The 21,864-nt window shown below is 40.1% G+C and overlaps 1 protein-coding gene across 1 annotated transcript in view; it reads right to left on the bottom strand.

Annotated features, from left to right (window-relative positions):
• The window catches only part of MTHFD1L (methylenetetrahydrofolate dehydrogenase (NADP+ dependent) 1-like), a 180,215-nt gene extending 158,606 nt beyond the window's left edge, over positions 1-21,609 (bottom strand). The window contains exons 1-5 of the mRNA XM_008566485.1: positions 21,592-21,609; positions 12,933-13,044; positions 4,609-4,697; positions 2,924-3,021; positions 573-746 (exon numbers count right to left, since the gene is read on the bottom strand). Of these exons, the coding sequence (XP_008564707.1) occupies positions 573-746; positions 2,924-3,021; positions 4,609-4,697; positions 12,933-13,026 (455 nt within the window). The 5' untranslated portion in view covers positions 13,027-13,044; positions 21,592-21,609. The remainder of the gene's footprint in view (positions 1-572; positions 747-2,923; positions 3,022-4,608; positions 4,698-12,932; positions 13,045-21,591) is intronic.
• Positions 21,610-21,864: the final 255 nt, after the last annotated feature.

Here is a 21,864-nt window from a genome sequence, read left to right as displayed (position 1 = left end):
AAAAGGAAAAAAAAAAAAAAAAAAAAGACCAAAACAAATAAAAATGGCCCCGCATCAGTTTTGAAATGCAAGAAAAGAAAAAATAATGAGTGTTTTATATACAAAGATATATAAATAAGAAATATCAAGGATATAAATAGGAAAATATAAGTTTCACACAATTATCTATACATTTGTTATTAAAATATTATTTGCAATTAAACATATACAAGAAAACCCTGTTCAGGTCAAAATATTTTACTTTCAATTCTTATTTTGATTTTCGTGAAAAACTAAAAAAGCCAAGGGGAAGCAAGAGTGATCACAACACAGTATGAGAAACAAAAAAATAAAGTACTGGATTAGCAGCTTGTTACACTTTATATTTTGTGGAGGTGACTAACTTGCTCTGCACTGAAAATAAAAACTAACCTCATGCCAAATGAAGGAATGCCAAGTGAAATGGGCAAAATAACATCAAATTTGAGAATAGGGTGGGCTTGAGGGGTATGAAGACAAAAAGACAATGGAAGATAGGGAATAGAGTCTTCTAAACATGTCTCCTTAGTGAAGTGGATTTTAAACAGTCTTACCCGGCAACTAAGACGTATTTTCCATCTGCTTGGTTCTTTAACCTTTCTAGCACAGACAAACGCACTTTGGCTTTGTTTCTGCCGTAGATTTCAATTTCATCTGCAAGCAATCCTATCTCCTTGGCAAGCACATTCACGGCTTTTGGAGTCTGTCCTCTTGAAATCTCAATATCACTGGGGGGAAAGAAAGCACAACACGGGTCTCCTCAGCTTAGGCAGTCGCTGCTAGAGTGAGAAACAGCCAGACACCAGGCCAACAATTAAATCAATGCAATTGCTTTGTGGTCCTTTCTCCCAGGCAGTATTAAGGACAACTGCTGAGAATTAATGTGCATGAGAAAATGCTGCACGTTTTTGGAGATGCAACTCCCAAATACTCACAAAGATCCTAGAACTGTGTCCAGGCACAAGGATAATTAACACCTGTGCCACAGGGAGAGGAGAAGTGTATATGACATGTCTACGGGTCTCCTGCAAATGGAAATCTATTATACAACAAAATGCTCTGTGTGGGTTATCACTGTAGTCATTAACCATGAAAAGAAGGCTTATTGTGTAATGCTCTCCTGTTGGGCTAGCCACATGTGTATCTTGTATATTCAAAAATGTGGAAATGCTCTTTTGTTTTATTTGTGTCCATACTCTCCTTCTCTCTTTCCTATTTCCAGTCCAAAATCATATTTCAAAATACTTTATTAATTATATAACTATTGGTAAAAGGACCCAGTCCCTGAAGCTCAACTTCAGACTGAGGAAATTTCAGGAACTCTGGAGTGTTGCTGGCCATACAGCTTAACTCTATTTCAGCAGCAAGATGAGACCGCTGCTGCTCTTCTTACGGAGTGCTCAGCCACAGGCATGTGTAACGTTGGACTCTGCAGGGACAGCCTTCTGGGGCTCATGCACTTAGTGAGTTCTTCATCGGGGGTCAGGCCACCCATCTTTTTACTAACCACCTGTGGGAGAGGGAGAACTGGAAGGCACGTGTAAGCCCCCGGCATCAGGGCTGACCCTGAGCGTTGAGCACAGGACAGCAAGTGCCAGGAATTGCTCTCAAGGGTCACAGCAGAGAGGACAGCCATCCTGACTTGCCCTGGAGCACTTACCTGAGGCACGGCTGTTGGCTAATATACCCTCCGCCAGAAAATCAAATTTAGTTAAACAATAATTAAGGCAATCCCCTCCTCTCCCCGCTGCCCCAAGTAGGACTTACTTTGAAAGACTTGAGCACACAATTTGGTGGAATCTGTCTTACTTTTTTCTTAGCTGTCCAAGTACAATTTATTGATTTACTTTTAAGAACTAAGGTCTTATAACAACTTCAGAAAATAAGATAGTTTACAAAACAGATTGCACAATGACAGGGATGATGTTACAAAGAACAACATTCCTTACTGGAATTTATGTATTAAAGAACACAGAGAATGACTAAGATGTTTAGTCTATTGCAGGGGTGAAAACATAGCCTGGAGGGTGGGTTTCACCAGCCTGGCCGGTATAATCGAACACAGCTGACTGCCCAAAGTAACAGAGGTCAATTCTAAAAAGCAACTGATTATCAAGTAAAAAATCAGTCAGTTACTGGAGGTTGTACTTACTTGATAATCTATGCATTCCAACGTTGTTGGAAGGGATAATCTGAGATGCCCTGGGGTTATGTACACCTAGATAAAGGTGGTGGGGCTAATTCACTGGGGCAGGGCAGACAAAGAAGACTCTTCATGAGGCTGGAAAATGCAGGTCTCTGGCTCAGATATCATATCTAATTACTCCAAATCACGTTTGTATTTCCAAAATTATTCACAGAGAATATGTAGTTTAGACCTCATTAAACACCACCCTGAGAAAATATCCATCTCAACTAGTAGAGTATCCTATTAGATAGTTCTGAAGAAAGCTGAGCTCAGTTCCCATGTGGAATGATGTCTGGTTTGATTGGTCATTTATCCCCAGAGAGGAAACCTACATGGCCCTTAAGACCAAGACAGTATGTGCTGGGCATTTCTAACACTGAAAAGCATATTCCAAATATGGCATTGCAGTATTTTGCCAAACTAAAACCATGTTTTATGCACCACTAAGAAGAAAACATACTGCCATTTAATATAGGACACATCACTGAAATGAAATGAAAAAATATGCATTCTTAGAATTGATAGAAAATGGTAAACACGTTCATTAAGATTTAATTTTGGAGAATTTACAATAGAGAAAACAGTGTGCCAACTTGAGTAAATTATCTACTATCAAAACCGAAACACCATGAATCGTGCCCCCGCCCAATGACTAACTTTGAATATCTCAGGCACTTTGGTGAGCTGACAACAGTATAAACAAATCACCAGTGTTACCTTGGCACAGGGGAGAGAGGCTGAAGTTTCAAGCAGTGGAGTCTCCAGCTCCTGTGCTGCTGTTCACGAAGCCATCTTCTTCCACTACTGACCACGTTCTTCAGCAGCGATAGAGAGGAAAACAGATGTTATAAAAGTAAAAGCTGTCTGGGTATGCACTTAACTATGAAAATATTGTTTGCAGATATTATGAAACAAAAGGATTACAAAGTTGAACAATAATCCAAGGGAATTTTAGGAATAATTTTATTCACATGTAATTAGGTTTGTAGGTGTTTCTTAAAAAAGAAAAATGTGAGATCTATGCACTATTAAAATAGCTTAATGTTCACAAGAAACTTCAAGTAGACAGATAAATTTATACTATCTGTATAATATAAGTGGGTTCTTCATTTTAATTAGAAAAGAGAAATGAGAAAAACACAGGAATGCATGAATGCTCAGGTTGGATACACAGCTTCCAAAATTTGCAACACCATTTCAAGTACCATCCTTGACCAAGAAAATTGAATCATTAAATAATGCATATATACATATACATTCATATATATATATATCGTATACATATAAATGATAAATGAAATAAAAATAAACAAAATTTGGCTTTAGTTGAAATGTAACTCATAATCCTTACAGAAATAAACAACTGGTTATTTTTAAAACTTCCTGAGGCAAAAAGTTTTAATTGTGTACTACCTTGTACATAAAAAAGAAATGAACTAAAACTTCCTTTTGTTTAATTCTGCTGTGGCAGCAGCTAGAGGTTTGGGTTTCTCTGCTGCTAGTTAATGCCACTGCCAACAATCACTGTCACTGCAAGCTCCAGCACCACTGGAATGCTCAGCTTATAGAGAGGGTGAGCCAGGGACACTGGGATTTAGGTCACATTGATGGTGGCAGTTTGAAGATGTCTATAAATTCTTTATGTCACTGCAAGCTCCAGCACCACTGGAATGCTCAGCTTATAGAGAGGGTGAGCCGGGGACACTGGGATTTAGGTCACATTGATGGTGGCAGTTTGAAGATGTCTATAAATTCTTTATCACTCCTGTCTTTAAGAGGTGAGTGCAATTCTCTTTCCCTTGAATGTGAACTAGACTTAGTGACTGCCTTCTAACTAACAGTAGAAAAGGAAGTGGCAGTGTGTGACTTTGGAGACTAGGTCATAAAACATACTGTGGCTTCCCCCTTGCTCTCTCCCTTGGATTGCTCATTCTGGAATCAATTAGTGGTCCTATGGAGAACTCCACATAATGAGGAACTAAAGCATCCTGCCAAAAACCAATGAGAAAATAAGTGTCAGATGCCATTATCCACGAGTCCACCATCTTGAAAGCAGATCCTCCACACCAGTCAAGTCTACAGATGACTGCAGCCCTGGGCGACATCTTGATTTCAACTGCATGAGAGATCCCGTGCCAGAACCACCCAGCTAACCTGCTCCCAAACCTCTGACCCAAAGAAACTTTTGAGACAATAAATGTTTGTTGTTTTAAGTTGCTAAATAAATTATTTCCCTGAATGGGGTTATTTATTACAGAGCAATAGATAACTACACACACAGTGTCAGGCCCATTTAAAGTGTTTCACCCTGTATCCAGTAAACAGAAAACACTTGTAAAACGTTTGCAATTATTAACCAAACCTCCAAACTCAAAGTTCTCAAACATCTGCGTCAAACAAACCTGAATCCGCAGAGCTGCAGCAAGGACACTCACATCTTCCTCAGTGGGTCCACTAAAATGTGCCCCAGGGGAATCACATCCAACCTTCCCTGCAGAAAATTTGAGGGGAAAAAAGAAAAAAAAAAAAAAAAAAAAGGCTTTCAGCATATTGTCATTTATAATCAACTGCTCCTTGTAAAAGCCAACATGCTGAATAATGGTCTCATTTTTCAGCCGAGGAAGTTAGGATGTCAGTGCACAGCAGAGGGCTGGTCACCTCTGGCACAGCCTTGGGACTCCCGATTGGGCCTGTTTTGTATTTTACATTAGAGAAGTGTCCATCTTAGATATTAATCTGGGATAAATGGAGGTACAATTTAATAAAGCACACTATGCTTTGGGAAATCATATCTTATACTGAACCAGAGAGAAATATCTAGGCACACAATTTTTTCAAACAACCTCAAAATCATATTGTGATTTTAAAAATATGGCACAATTAGTGATAGAAATAGCAGCTCAAGACAAGTGGATACTACAACACCTAATGTGGAGGCAATACAGCCTGCAGATCAGAACACAGACTTCAGAGTCAGGTATGGATTAAAATCAGGCCTCCACCTCTTACTAGCAATTGTGACTTTGGGCCCTTTAGTTAATGTGGGTAATATCAGCCTCACAATATTTTGTGGAAATGAAATGTGATATGGTATGTAAAGTGCTTGGCATACAGTATCTATGTTTAAACTATGAGAGCAAAAATACTGCTTGGAAGAAAGGAATAGGGATGTGTGTTCCACAGCACGATCTGTCAGAATTACTTTGTATTGTAACGTTTTGGTTTTTTGACACATAGGGCTTCATCTTATTAGAAGGATTTTTTTTTTTCGTCTTTTGTCTTTTTCCGTGTCTGGCAACGGATCGCAACCCTCAGTGTTGCCCCCACACTGGACCGGGACCGGCAATGGGATCGCAACCCTCGGCGTTGCTCCCGCACCTCGCTCCCTAGGCGTTGCTCCCGCGCCTCACTCAGCCAGTGAGCGGGAGCCGGTCTGTACGTGGGATCCGAACCCTCAGGCGGGAGCGCCGCCGCGCTTCCCAAGCGGCGCACTTATCCAGTGCGCCATCGGGCCGGCCCTTATTAGAAGGATTTATAATCTCTACTGAATAATACACAGAAAATAAAAGCAATTTTGCTTGTGAACACAAAACAAAAGGAGGGTGAAAATACCAGCAAAGTGTTAGGTGAAAGATCAGGCTTTCTTTGATAACTAAAAAATTCCCTATCATAGAAGTGATATGAATTTTCCATCAAAACCAAGAAATTACATTTTAGGATAGTAACATTTGGGATTGCCTGGGTTTCAAAACAGAAAGAGATGGATAAGAATTCTACTTTTCCCTTCTTTAGTTAGTACTAATAAGATTTACAAAAAGTAAACACATGCAAAATGCTTTAGCTTACATCCTCCCTTAGAGAAAAGAAATATTTCTAATAGCAACTTTTTTGAATTAAGAAACTATTTTCTTCTTTTTTGGACCATTCTACTCTTAAATTACCCACTTTGCTGACAGTCCTTAGCAAGAAAGAGCACAAAATACTCAAGAATATGTGTTTTGTGATGTTCTATTGTCAAATGTATTAAGGGTGCTGGAAAATCATATCCCTCAGGCATTGTTTAAAGATTAGCAACACTTCAGTTTTATAAATCATATTTAGGCAAAAGCCAAGATTCTAGAGGATGAGAAAGATTTGTTTTGTTTTCTCTTAACCACTAGAGATCTGATCTTAAGATCTTATCCAACTACTATGGAAGAGAAATATGCTTTTCTCATTCTTCCATCTTTAAGTGATGAAGAAATCAGAAAAAGCTACATTCCAGGAGCTGGTATCAATTTTTAAATGCATGTTCTCAGAATATAACCACAAATACCCTTGTGAGTTAAGAATATTTCACCTACATAGTTACACAGTAAATAATTCCTCCTATAATTTTAGTTACTTGCATAATATAGAACTTAGCAAAAATGAGAATAAGCTATTTTCAAAAACTATGATTCCTGATATGTCTAAACCATGACGCAAATAATTTTAACAAGCATGATGAGCCACGTGAGTAGGCATGATTAACAAAACAAAACTCTTTTAAGCTTTCTGGCTCAAGGTGGCAGGTGGCACACACAACACTACTCTCTTTTTCCAGCCAAAATTCTATTTGAAGTGACTGGAAGATATGAGGAAATAAATCCATCATGGTAAAAAGGGCACCATAAATGGACTAGAAATCATGAGAGATTTGTGGAAGAGAGTATCAAACAGGATCAGACTGATGAGAAACCAGAGCAGAGGTTATAATATAACCCCAAATACTAACAGAAGCCTATGACAAGGGAAAATTTTTTCTTCCTTAGCGATTCCAGATAAGTCCAAAACTCAGACTCAACAAATAACAAAAGCAGGTGTGGTGCTGGCTGGCCGGTTAGCTCAGGTGGTCAGAGCATGGGTATTGATAATACCAAAGTCAAGGGTTCAGATCCCCTTACCAGCCAGCCGCCAAAAAATCAGCAGGCGTGGATAAAGTGGCAATGCTGGGAACAATGAAGGATGGACTTCAGTAGCTGGGCCGGCTGCCTTTGTTTACGCAGAGTTACCTTCTGACCACACATAGTAGAGTAAGCTTTACTACCTACAAAGTTTATTTTTGGCCCATTAAAACACACATTATTTAAAAACAACAACTAAGATTTTAAAACACAACACAAAACCCACACACATATATATATTTTCTAAACTTCAGAAGAATCTTGTAGGACCCAGTATTTCTGTTTTTGAGGAAATATTTATCTGGATTTCAATTATGCTTTTGGTATCATATTCTTTTATCTTCCTTCTATTACATTCAAATAAAATTACATTTAATGTTTTTTATGGAAAAATGTAAAATGGTTATCTCGAGGTGATGAGATAAGAAGTTTTTATTTTCTTCTGTACACTACTGTATTTCATGTTATTTTCTACCATAAACTTTGCATTGCTTTAGTAGTAGGAATCAATGCAATCTTAAAACTGAATTAAAAATTCTGAATCCAGAGAATTTGAAGCAATGAAGACTGGTAACTCAAAGAATCAGGAATACATTCCTGATAAATTTCATGGCTAAAGAGAGTTGAGAAAAGGAATCATTATTTCACCCCCTGCTTGTGTAAAGGCAGGACACCACCTGGAGGTTGTCGACAGTCTGGGCTTGGGAGACTTCTGGGGATCAGAGTCCAACAGGGGTCCCAAACCACAGATGGGTCTTCTCACTTCCCACTAAACACTCTCATTTAACCCATGGTTCCTCTAGGAACAAGTCAATAAATCACTTTAAATGACAGCATTTCATTTATAATTTTTCTTATAATAACCAAACTTTCTGCAGTGAGAAAATTTAAGGCTAAGGTGTTATCATGCTTTCCCTAGAAATCAGAATAGCCCCTTCTCTGACATGAGCTGTTTTGAGACCACCCTGGGAATTTTGCCAGAACAATCAGTGAAATGGAAGAAAGCAAGGCAAATCCTTCAGTCTTCTTGCCATCTCCACTATATGGAAACCTCTCAGCTTTTACACAGTCTGGCAGAAGGTACCGTCTTATTGCAAAAGGCATGATGAACCCGTAGCCCAGACTCTCAAATACTTTTTTTTTCCTTCTAGGAGAACAAGTTACTCCAAAAATTTACGTGAGGTTTTGAAATCAGGAAGAGCTAAAAATTAGAAATTAGGACAGAAAAAACTTAAAAAAAAAAAAAAAAAAAAAAAAAAGCACTGGTTAATTTTTAAGTTAAATACAATGACTTTGTAGTATAAAAGGTAAAATGCAATATGTGAAATTAGTATAAATCATTTAGTATCATTTTGTAACAGAGCTCTCAGGAGTTGTACTCCTAGATTAAATCATTTGTATCCCACTGTCAAATGACAGTATTTTGCTATTTTTTAAAAGAAGGCAATGTAAGAAATGAAGAAAGGAATATAAAGTATTAGTATCAACTTATGTAAGCAGTCCTTTTGAATCACTGAAACCAAATTAAGGAGGAATTAATACAGGGCTTCATATTCTAAATGACTTGAAGCTTTTTAAAAAGTTAAAAATTAAATGTATTCAGAACTCATTAAAATTTGAAATGGAAAACTGGTAATACATCTCAGGGATGGACCCAAAACATCCAAAATTTCTGGGAAAAAGAAAAAAGAAAAATAGGCAATAGATACAATGTATTTTAGAATAATTGAAGTTTAATAGTCATAAGCAAATATCCTTATTTTATTCCAAATGCATTAGCATAATGATTACATTACATGCTTGTCCAGTTTCTCTAACGCTGCCTTCTTACGTTTTGAGAACTTCATTAGATTTCCTTCCTTGGGCTTGATTTTTCCAGTATAAACTTACTGAAAGTTACTTTGTGTGCGTGATCGTGACCGCGTTAGGCAACAGTGAAGCGGAGAGAGGAAGTGCAGCAACAGTCCCTGGCTGCTGCTATGAAGGAGGCACTGCACCTGAGCTGTCATCATTCATGCCTCCCAACGGCCTTGCTCCCATTTACACACAAGGCAACTGAGCATCAGAGAGCTTAAGTTATTTGTTCAAAATCACACAGCCTTTAAGTGCAAATGTAATTAAGAGTTAAAAAAAAAACAAAACCAACTCTTTTCTGTTTGGATCCAGTTAGTCCTAACTTCAAAATTCATGTTCTTTCCATACATTATGCTGTCTCCCTTCACAGCCATAAGAGGGAAGGCCCAAGGTCCCTCAGGAACCTCTGGCTCATTAGCATGAGCCCTGGGATGCAGTCTGGGGTTCTTCCCCCCCTCCATACTAAACAGAATTATGTTAGCTTAAAACGATGCTGTAAACCACTTTGAACCACAAAGTTGCTGTTTTGTTCTCTGGTCACAAGACATAAGGCCAGTTTCTCCTTTGTCCCATTCGGTACATCAATAAATAAGTCCTAACATGGGGGTACGGAATGGCTTTGCTTAAGGTGAATTCTGTGCTTTAGCATGTAGGGCATTACAAGATCCTAGAACATTTTTTTTTCATTTGAAGTAATTTTTTTTAATAATGAAAAATGTTGTAACTTTTATCACTAGAAAACAGAACATTAAATTTTTTTCTGTTTTAATCTAAACATCAGACTCATGCAATAGTAGAATGAACAGATCCAAGTTAGGTATGATTGTTTTCTGAGCACTGCTTCTGGGCTATCAGCCATCAGGGAAATCTCTCCTAGGTTTACGTATTCAGTAGACTGCCTCTGCAGAATTACCTCATCATAAATCACCATGCCCCATCTATTTTAATGGGGAGTGGGGGAGTGGAGAAGGGGAGAGACCCTGTACCATTAAAGTGAGAATGAAAGCTTCATATAAAACCCTACCTTCACCTAGCCACAAGATTATTAAAAATTCTTTTTCTGGTCTTAAGTTTAAATAAAATCACTTTTCTTTTTAATAATGTTTCAAAAAGTCCGTTCGTTTGCTTACAGTGGCAAGATTATGAAGAAAAGGGGGGGAAACTCTTTCTCCAATTAATCATAGATTATACTTTCATACTAATCAAAGTTGCTAAAATTAAAACTTTGACTGTATTAGCCCATTTCTATCACTTACGAGAAAATATCTGGAAATGGGAAATTTATAAGAAAGTGAAATTTACTGCTTACAGTTTTAGAGGCTGAGAAGTCCTGTGAGGGTCTTTTTGGTGACAGCTTTACAGCAATGTTGGGGTCACATGGTGAGAATGGCATAGCAGAGAGAGAGACCCTCACATGCTCTCCTTTTAAAGCCCTCAGAACGACGCCCCTGACCACCATTTTTAATCCATTCACTACTGCACGGTCCTACAATCTAATCACCTCTTCAAGGCCCACCTTTCAACTACCATAATATGATTTCCCACCCTCCCGATAGTCACAGTGGGGGCCAAGTTTCCAATACCTGGAACTTTGCGGGACACAATTTAAGCTTCAATGAGTTTGGTGGGGGCGGTGGCATTCAATCCACAGCATTGACTGTTTAGAAATGTAATGCTGTTATAACAGCACCACCCAGAAAATGTTCATCCATATATTCAGCATACTGTTTTTCATCTTTTTCTCAATAGCTGCCTTGTCAGTCCTGTTTTTGAGTGGGAGATGTTTAGGAAACATCTCTACACGTGCAATTAATTTAAAACTACAATCAGGGTACAATTCTGAGTCCATGTTCATTCACTCACTGAACACTCAATATTTCCTGAATGTTTACTATGTGTCAGGCACTATTCTGGGCACTGGGCATCCAAAAATTAACAAGAAAACTATTACATCTGGACCACATAAATTTAAAATAAATGAACTGCAATCAGTCTACTTACAAAATCATTAAATAAAAATATAATGTCTTGGTCTTTTTTTTTTTCACTGAAAAGAATTGTTACATCGAAATCTGATTGATGTTTTTAGCAATGTCTCTTTCAAAAACAAGGGTCTTAAAAAGAAGCCTTATTGAAAATAAAGCACAATTTCACTTCTAAAATGTCATTTTCATATAATCACAAGGTTCAAAGGGATTCCAAAAAGAACATAAAAGCAGATTCTCCTATCTCCAGCCAGGATTGAGCCAAACTGTTCTAAATATAAATTTTAATATAAAATAGCAAGTAAATATCATAGCAAAGAAGTGTTCATTCAAAAAAAAAAAAAAAGAATGCCATGACCAATTTTCCTAATCTAACTGGGATTCTGAGCAGAGGAGCAAATCTGCCACATCCATCACTATGGGTTAGGCACTGATTTTTCAGGTGAAAAAACCAGTGATATGCAGAAACTACATATGTTTTAAAGTTTTATTTAGTGCATGCCTTCTACTTGTTGAAAAGAGACATTAACCCCATGTTCATATTATATTGCATCTCTAACTGCTTCATTCATCCGCGTGCTCTCACTGCGAGAGCTGAATGTGTAAGTGACCTGGGCCCCTGGGCATTCTTCCTTGCCTAGTCTCTAATCCACACCACCCCCTTCGCTCCCAGGGGTTTTTTAATTGGATCAGCCAATTCTGGAAGGACGTACATTTCTTAGAGGGGAGGCTCAGCGTTGACCTCTAGGCATGGCTCACCTTTCTGTGGAGCTGCCTAGAAGGTTTCAAGATGTCACACATGAGTTTGGTACTGAAAAGGTGACAGAGAGAAGAGGCCTCCACCTTCCCAGCTTTGGAGACAAAGAGGCTGCCCTGTCCTCCAGACAGCTCAGGAAAGCCCTCTTCTCCATATTGAAATTTGGAGGCTGAAGCCAAAAGCAACAAGGAAGGAGGTTCCTCTGCCTCCCTTTGCCATTGTCTCCTGCCCACCTACGTTACTCAGGGACTTGCTGAGGTGGCCCAAGGCTTCCTTAGCCTCAGAGTGTCCTTCTGTGAATCAAGGAAAGGTGCCCGCTCTGGGCCAGCTCCTCCTCTTGGCTGGCTGCCCGCTTGTGGGCACAGATTGAGCGATCCTGAAGGTGCGCCCAGTGTGTTCCAGGACACTCCTGGATCCCTTGGTGAAATAACATCAAATAGCGGCACTAATTCTAAAGTCGTTTATTTCTTTTTTTTTTTTTTCCTTTTTTTGTCTTTTTTCGTGTCCGGCAACGGATCGCAACCCTCAGTGTTGCCCCCGTACCGGACTGGGACCGGCAATGGGATCGCAACCCTCGGTGCTGCGCCCGCACCTCACTCAGCCAGTGAGCGGGAACCGGTCTGTGTGTGGGATCCGAACCCTCGGCGGGAGCGCTGCCGCGCTCCCAAGCGGTGCACTGTAGCAGTGCGCCACCGGGCCGGCCCTAAAGTCGTTTATTTCTAATGGTGATGTTCACACCATTCTGAGGTGACTTCAGGGCTCCGTCGAGTGCTGCAGGGAACATCAGGGAGGCACAAAGGCTGGTCTCCCTTCCTGCCCTCACTCCCCAGCAACTCAGCTTTCATGTTTTACATATTGAGATTCAGCTAAGTTTGTTTAGAAGAAAGAATTCCACTGTTTTGTAAAAGACTGTGAAAACCACTATTTCTAGTTTACCTCACACATGTACACATCATCTATCTGAGGTCACAATGGACTTGACTGCCTGAGGCTGGAGGCCAGCAGGGGGACATTTCAATGTGGGAGGAGGACAAGGTCCCCAATGGGTAAGTACAGTAACATTCTAAGTTTCCTAACCTATATACTAATGTTGACAACCAACAATCCAGGAACATACCCTCTTCTGGGTGAGTAAGGCTAGCGTTTCTCATAACAATTGTACCTATCTCAATCAGCAGGCCCCCCCACCCATGTTAGACATTTACCTGACAGGAACTCATGGGAGCAATTGAGAACAGTAGTTCCTGGTTGTATCCAAGTAAGGGGAATCTCTTCTGGCTTAGGTGAGCCTAAGACCATGATGTCAGCCTCGTGAAACTGAAAGGAAAAAGAAAAAAGCCACACACATTTTAACCTGTAGCATAAAGACATGACTAACTACTGATGTCGAATGAAATCAATGTAACAGATAACAATCACAGATCCAGAGTTTTGTTCCTAACTGCTGACATGGACGGAATCACTTTACTAATTCCTTTTGAGCATATATTAGTACAAACAGAACATGATTATCATATCCTAGAAAGGAGACTTTAAAAATGTCTTCAGGGTAATCACTTTGACATGTATACCGTGTGGAGTGTTACCATTCACATGTTTTCACCACTATCTGCAATATCAAGAGAAAGGATGGAGCAAAGAAAACTACAGTGTTGGGGGAAGCGGGGGGAACTGAGTAAAGAGCCAGGGGTGGGCAGCGTCCTGTTTGATCATGTGGCTTAGGAGGAAAACAGGTGTTGTGGGGAAAGCCACATGACAGTCTGGCCAGCACAGCAGGCCTGTCAGCCGGTGCAACACCACCATCAAAATCGGACCCATATGGAGCTTTTACTACAACATCCGTGGAAATATTTTCAGGAGCTTGAGAAAGAATCTCATTTTCCTCAAGGCCCTGGTTAGGGCTAACTCCTCATTACCCACCCACCCCCGCCCTGAGAAAGAGGAAAAAACGCAAACACTACTACATAACACATTCATCATGTCTGTTCTGTTTATATTTTGATCGTACAGTGCTGGAGGAATATATCTGGTGGGAAAGTTACATCTAGAAGTAGGGTAAGAGGTTGGCTCTGACCTTGGCCAACCTGTCCAGGTACCACTAAGCAACTGACGATTTCAAACTGGACCCATATGTGGAGGGAGAGGCAAACAAAGATTATTAGACCTGCAGGGGAAAAGTAGCTCCAACAGCGCAGGTCAGCGAGGTGCTGTAAGTACTGTCTCAACGAATAGGCTGAATACGCGAGATTGGTGTCACTATGTTTGTTTAAGAAGGAAACCGAAGCTCGGAGTTTTAGTAACTCTCTGGTATGTCCTTTTTCTAGGTACCCAGTCTCACAGATGCTCTATGAGGTAGAGAGGGAAGCTGCCTGTCCTTCACTCTCCAAGGCTAATGGTCCTTCCCGCTGTTTATTCCACAGACTTCACTGCCTGTCTGACCTGGAGTTTTAGTAACTCTCTGGTATGTCCTTTTTCTAGGTACCCAGTCTCACAGATGCTCTATGAGGTAGAGAGGGAAGCTGCCTGTCCTTACTCTCCAAGGCTAATGGTCCTTCCCGCTGTTTATTCCACAGACTTCACTGCCTGTCTGACCACAGAGTCTCTAGGATCAGACAGACAGAAGAGCAGAAAACAAAACCCAAAAACACCCCAAACCACCCAACCAACCAGCAAACAAATATGCTGGACCCTTCACCCGTTCTCAGCTTGGACAGGCTGATCACCGAAGAAAGATCTTGAGAAATAACCTGGTGAGCTTGTCAGCCTGAGAATTGTTAACACCGTCTTGTCAGCCTGAGAATTGTTAATGCCGTTTGGGCGAGAGGACGTATCAGCTGACACCTTTTAGGAATCTTGGACAAGAGATGGTAATGAGGGGAAGTGAATCCATGACAGTCCTACCTGGTTTATGAACAGAAAAGCCAAGATCAAGGACAGCCCCAAGTTCTCCTAACAGAGGAGGAGCACGATAACAGTTTAAATGTGTGCCTTTTCATAGAGCCAACAAAGCCAACTTCTAAAAGTTAACACCCAGAAATATGTGATCGATTTGATCCTGGGAACAGGAAAAAGCACATTAACATTCACTGAGTACCCATTAACGAGCCAAACAGTATTCACTGCTTTTCAGTATCTTACTTTATTACAGCGCAAGAAGCAAAAGGGCACAGTGAAATGTGCTGCACCAAATCCACTGCATTGATCCCAATAAAAGGAAAAGAAAAATCCCTACTAAAATATTTGCCTAAATAACCATTATTTTTCTGTGCCACAGGGCCTTAACACTGCTAAACTGTATGAAGAGGTCTGTAACCCATATCACCAGCAATCTAGTCCATTAAAGCTGCATATGATTTCTGCAGACAGATCTGAAAGCAACTGGACTTTTGGGTGATGTTATGTTTAGGGGAAAAAAGTGTCCTGATGGGAAGGGGATTTTAAACATCTGTATAAAAAAGTGTATTTCTTCATTTATATCCACCATTGTCATAAATTCAGCTACAGTAATCCTCAAAAGAAGTACAAATGTTTAAGGATGGTTGCAGATCAGCAGATAAGAAACGCCATTTTGCTAGATTTCCATGCACAATAGCAGCAAAAACAGAACATGTGAGAACAGCTATAAAAAGGAAGTTAATATGAACAAGACTGAAATGTTCATTTTGGAAAAGCCAAGGATCACACCAGTCCCCTAAGAACACTTAGTTTCCTTCACATGGTGCCTTTGATACAACCTGTTCTTTTCATTACCTATAAATCTTGGTCTCATTCTGACCCCTCAACTCTACCTACACACAACTCCAAAGCGGGCTGTGCTAATAAGCAACCGGGGGACAGTGAATCCCACAGAGAAAAGACAGAAATCTCCTCCTTTAGCAATGGTCACATCGTAGATGCTAATTCTTTCTGGAAAGGAAAAGTGCTAGATGCTTAAATCAATAAATAACCCACTGAGGACGAGGGAAGAATTTAATGAGCTAAAATTCAAGGAGAATTATCATTTCACTGGCTGCTCCTACTTTCCTCCTCCCAAATGGGAAAGACCCTGGCCAAAGCTTAGCTTGAAACTCTACCTCATAACAAAATATTGCTTTCTCTGCGGAGACTTGAGCAGGGCAGTTAAAAGGAACCACCCACTCCCCAGGCAGAGGACCAAGTGTAAAACAATTTAAGACACAGATCTGCAGACATTTAATGTGCAGCCTGTGGGGGTGCTGTAGAGTTTAGATAACATGAAAACTATGCTTCTCTAAGTCAGTGATTTTTAAGCAGGGGGTGGGGGGCAAGTGTCCAGAATATGAAGAGAGAGGGGAAAAGGGAAGACAGATGTGATTTGGAAAGTTATGTTGAATATAATAATTTTGTATCTAGCAAATAAAATGCATTAAAAGATTTTAACTGCATAATGTACAGCCCCACCCCCCTGGCTAGAAGATAAAATTTATCTTCTCCTATCAATATTTTGAAAAGAGCACGTACTTGTATGAGAATCTCAGGTATGAGATTTGTATATACATCAAAAACTAGAATGGGTTAGAAAAAAGGTTGAAAGCTTTTTTTAAAAAAAAATAATTGTGGTTTTCTATTACCTGGGCCCTCTGAAACCTGTTTCTATATCCTTCAAATGCTATCCACACAGTTCAGAAAACAAAGTTCAAAATGAAGGATGTTACTTTAAAATGTTAACAATAAGTGCTTTCTCCAGCAAAGATGTGCTTTTAAAATTACAATAACAAAAGACACTAAAAGAAATTATAGTGAAAATACTTATGTCACCTGGCATCTCTCCAGTGCCACTCAGGGCACACACTGAGCTAGCTGAGGATCCAAATATAAAAATCCAGTCCCTGCCTGCAAGACTGTCTGCTGGGATCTTCAAGATAGGCAGGCACAAGGCAAACCACTGACATGAAAAAATAGTAAACACTCGATTTCCACTCATTTCCTCACACAACTTGCAAAGGAAGTTTGACTACAATTAAACATCTGCACAGACACTGTCATTGATGATTGGCCCCTGTGTGTTGGACGGTCATTTGTCATACGCAGTAGAGAATGGGTCTTGAGGGAAGAGAGTGATTCTACCACATGGAGGTGGCCCCTCACTTGATCTTTTGCTTTTGACAAATGGGGACACACTGGTTTATGTGAGCCTAGATCAGTGTTTTATGGATTGCACTGTGTCTCACAGCAGATTCTTCACATTTTCTAATGAGACAGGTAGTGTCCATGGGAATCTTATGTAGCATGGCCTTGACTATCACATGGCAAAGTCCTAGAAAGAGTTCAGTGTTTTTCTTTTTTAGAAAATGTCACTTTTCTTTTATAAAATGTCAAAATTTCCGAATTGGTTAATATGACAACAGACAAGTAGCTGTCAAGATTTGGCTGTGCTGTGTGGTTGCCCTCATGAAATCAGATGTGCCTGAGGAAGATTCTTCTGGAAGCTGGACTGAGAAGGGGTCAGAGGGTTGGGAGGAAATTCACAACATGGAGACATCTAAGAGATTCTCGCAAGAAGCTGGTGCACAGGTCTGGAACTGAGAATGGTCTAGGGGTATGGAAATACAGGCTGAAATTCACCAACGTATAGATGGCAGTCATAATCAGAAGCTTGCATACGATTCCCCAAGGGAAACAGAAAGGGAAGGAAAACGGGTTGAAGTACATCCTTGGGGAGCTCTAATCTTCAAAGGTAAGAGAAAAGGAGCCAAGAAAATAGAGACCATGGTGTGGCCTTGGAGTTAGGGAGGGCAGGAAGGGGCATTTTCACACAGGTGTGGTCAACAGGTTTAAATGACACTCAGTGGTCAAGCAAGATAAAAGCAAAAAATACATTTTTGGCAATCAGGAATTCATCAATGACTTTACTATAGAATTGGGCGTTAGCAACCATGCCTGGTATGTTCTTGCCATTTGAGTAAAGAGTGTGTTTCCTACATACATGGATTTCATTCAGGCAGAATTTTTCACCAGCAGAGTCCCTGTTTACTTGTAAATTTTTCTAACTTAAATATCTATCTTTTTATTTGAAATTAACCATAAGATTATTGCTTTGTAGTTATGAATCAATATCCACATTTTCCTGAAATACAAGCATACTATCAAATAGGAATGTTAAAATAACCATGTAGCTACTCTAAAATAAAAATGTCAAACTATTTTCATTTGGATGATGTATACTTTGGCAAGATAAAAAGATGACAACTACAAAAAAGATATTTCCCCCACTTCATGCCCACCCAGTGATCTCATCCTGAGAGAATTTTTTTCATTTCAGGAATTGGGTGCATTTTTTTTTCTTCACTCTCATCTGTGATCAGTAGAACAGATTACAGCCTTTAAAACTTATAAGACCTTTCTCATGGTTATTACATAAATCAGAATAACTACAAGCCAAATGGACAACTGGGAATTATGATTACAGTATTTATCTACCAAATTTTTCCCCCAAAGGGTAATAAATGACCTTCCTTTTTAAAAATGTTCCTAAGTTCCGCTTACTTCATCATTCAGCTTATTTACTGCTCAGTGTATGAAAAGAGAAAATCAAAGGTATTTGGTTGTGTCCAAAATGCTAGAAAAGATAGCTAATTTCTCTTGAAATGAGCTTGATACTTACAAAAGTCATGACAGATGATACTTATCTACCAAATTTTTCCCCCAAAGGGTAATAAATGACCTTCCTTTTTAAAAATGTTCCTAAGTTCCGCTTACTTCATCATTCAACTTATTTACTGCTCAGTGTATGAAAAGAGAAAATCAAAGGTATTTGGTTGTGTCCAAAATGCTGGAAAAGATAGCTAATTTCTCTTGAAATGAGCTTGATACTTACAAAAGTCATGACAGATGATAAAAGGAAAATGCAACATCAAGTACAGTAATGGATGTACTTTGAATGTTTCATCAAATATAATTCCCTTCAAACTCTAGGAAAAAAATATTTAAAAAATAGGACAGAGAGAGAGAGAGAGAGAAGAGAGGAGAGAGCGTGTGTGTGTATGTGGTGAGGGAGATCTCCTTCATGTGACAAAGACTTAGAACCATGGAGCACAAAATGAGGAAATGTTCAGGTTATGGTTCCCAGGGCAGCACTAAGTGAGCCACGCTCCATAGAGGCCAGACAGCCCCCAGGATTTACATTTATGTCATTAGCCACATACTCTAATACATACAGTGTGTTCATGTTCATGCAAACTGATATCGCTGTGGGAAATTCGGCTTTGTATTTCCTGACATTTATGCTTCCAATTCTGAACCTCCTGCAGCATATCAACAGATGGCTGCATTCCACTTCCTTTGAGAAACTCTCCAGGCTTTAAATGCCTTTTCAGGAAAGTGAGGAATTCGGGTGCAGTGAGAAGGCCACTACAGGTAGAGTCACATGATCTGGGTTCATGCCCAGACTCTGGTCCTCAACAGCAACAACAATCAAGGCCAACGCTCTCAGTGAGCATAATACCTTTAGGGTTTTTAGAGTTGTAACACACATGAGATATCATATACAAAAAAGCCTTGAAACTAACTCTCCACCCACATATAAGGTGGTTTATTGTGGTGGATCATGTTGAAGACCTTCCCATGAAGATTCTATGTCCTTAAAAAACATTCACATTGGACAGGAAGGGGTAAAAAAGGGAGCCAGGCTCTGCTGATGGTGCAGGAAAGCTGACAGATTATATGAAAGGTGACGTTGCCAGCCTGTTCTCTGCAGGACACACGCCTAGAGCCCTTCTTCCTGCAGTGGTGATGGCTCTCTTTTGTGCAATACTTGTGCACCTCCTTTCCCCATCTGGCCCCTGAGGACTACTGTCATTGGCCACAGGTGACTCCACGAAGACTGAACTTAACACCACAGTTTAGAAGAGTGTTAAAGTTCCAGACAAAGTTTCCCATAGAAAAGTAGGAAACTACATCAATGTGATTCCATTGTGTTATTTGTTAAACTGGCTTCACAACCCCACGAACCTAACACCATTTATAATGTTATGTCTATGTGAAAATACATTCCATGCTCAAACCAACTTTTAAACATCTGGAGCATATTCCAGTGAGACTGAAATTAGAATATTTTGCCTATAAGATATAGGAAGGGCATCCAAAAAGGGGAGAATGTAGGAAAAGGTAGAGACAGATGGTGCTTTAATTACATTTTTACTCATATACTTGATATAAGAACATTGTTTCTCCTAAATTTCCATTTCTCAGCTTAAATCTTGAACCATCTAAGACTAATAACATAAGTCTGTTAATTTACATGGCTCCCTCTTGATCTCTGCCCATTAGATTTAGTCCGTTCTCTCACAAATCCTTTTCTCAACACTGCTAAATATAATGGACTGATTTTCCTGGAATTTAAAAAGTTCTGTTTACCTCCTTCTCTGGTGTTAGTTAAGTAATGCAATTATCAGGCAGAAGCAAGAATGAAAAGAATAGGATGCAACACTGAAACAAATACCCAAACGTCGGTCAAGGAAAGCTCAGGGGCCTACGTTATCCCTATCGAGTAACCTGGGTATCTGCTTAGCACAGGACTGAGGTGCCCAGGAGCATCTGGGGCTATTTTCTCCATCTCACACATAGAAGGTGGGAAAAGAAAGGAGCTCACGTTGATGAGGCTGTCCTGTGTCCACACATCTACCAGCGTGGCCCACCCCTGCCCTCTCAAAAAGGTGCATCAGGCTGTCCTGTGTCCACACATCTACCAGCGTGGCCCACCCCTGCCCTCTCAAAAAGGTGCACTGCCTCCCTTCTGAGAGTGATCCTGAACAGCTGGTGACAAGCCCAGGGTCTCAAGGAGGGGACAGCATTCAGTTCGCTTCAGCTTGCTTCTCTTAAATACATATGTCTCTGGGATTATAAACAGTTGGAATAAAACAATAGTGAACTCAACACAAGTCTAATGTCTTGGGCCTTGGTCTTTCTGATGTTCCACATCTGAGTTGGTAGGTGCTTTTTGGTTTTAAAGACTAGTGATTAGACTTTGTGGAATTATCTGGAGTAAGAGCTGACATGGGACAGTGGTTAAAAACACAGGCTGGAGTGCCACCTCTATGAGTATTTAATTATATGATCTTTGGAAAACCTCTTCTCTGGGCCTCAGTTTCCTCATCTGTAATACAGGGAGAATTATGCTCCTGCCTAATAGTGTAAGTGTGCTGAATCAGTAAGACAACATGAGTTTTCAGTAAGACAGAGCCTGGCTCAGAGTAACCACTCAGTCAATTAATGTTACTGTCATTACAAACATTACTGTTTTCAGCGTAGCCTCTTCTATTAAAAAGAATTGTCACGTAACTCACCCGGCCCAGTTTAAAAGCCAGAATTTTAGTTTTCTTCCCCCTTTGAAAGAGATTACCCTTTTTTTTTTTAAGAAGTCATCATTTCACAGATAATATAAATACATTTAGAGTTTTCCTAATTCACCTTTAAAAGCCATGCTATGTGCTGAATTTAAACTAAAAACGATTTTGTGATAGTTTAGCTTCGCTCAAAAAAACCACTTTGGGGCTGGCCCGTGGCTCACTTGGGAGAGTGTGGTGCTGATAACACTGGGGCCACAAGTTCGGATCCCTATATAGGGATGGCCGGTTAGCTCACTCGGGAGAGTGTGGTGCTGACAACACCAAGTCAAGGGTTAAGATCCTCTTACAGGTCATCTTAAAAAAAAAAAACCCAGACACTTTGAACCTTCAAATGTGAAAGAACTATTTTTTCTTCCTTCTTCTGTTGAGTATGAGTTTTGAGGGTTTCTGTGCTCAGGAGGAGGAGAAGGAGGAGCAGAAACGAGATCCTCTGAGAAAAACAAAATAAAAAGGTTCTCTTATTTCTAGGCTATTTCTTCTGCACGCAGATGGGGTTTACCTGATTTGGCCCAGCTGTTCATCATCCTCCAGCTGTGCCCTAACCACAGGTTCAGAGGAGACTCGCAAGGGAGCAGGGCCCTGTGCTGTCTGCCAACCTCTCTCTTCCATCGAGAGGGGCACGACTCCATCTCGTAGATACCAATTCTCACTTCAGATTGGTTTTGGCATCATGGTGAAATCACCGGGGTGAGGAAGAAGGTATCTTCAAATCTTGGCTAATTCCCAAATGGTGGAACCAACCGTCATTCCACTGCAAAGGTCTGGCAAGCTG

The sequence above is a fragment of the Galeopterus variegatus genome, unplaced genomic scaffold (genome assembly GCF_000696425.1).
Source record: "Galeopterus variegatus unplaced genomic scaffold, G_variegatus-3.0.2 Scaffold245, whole genome shotgun sequence".
NCBI classification, from domain to species: domain Eukaryota; kingdom Metazoa; phylum Chordata; class Mammalia; order Dermoptera; family Cynocephalidae; genus Galeopterus; species Galeopterus variegatus.
This window is presented reverse-complemented; position numbering and strand designations above follow the sequence as displayed.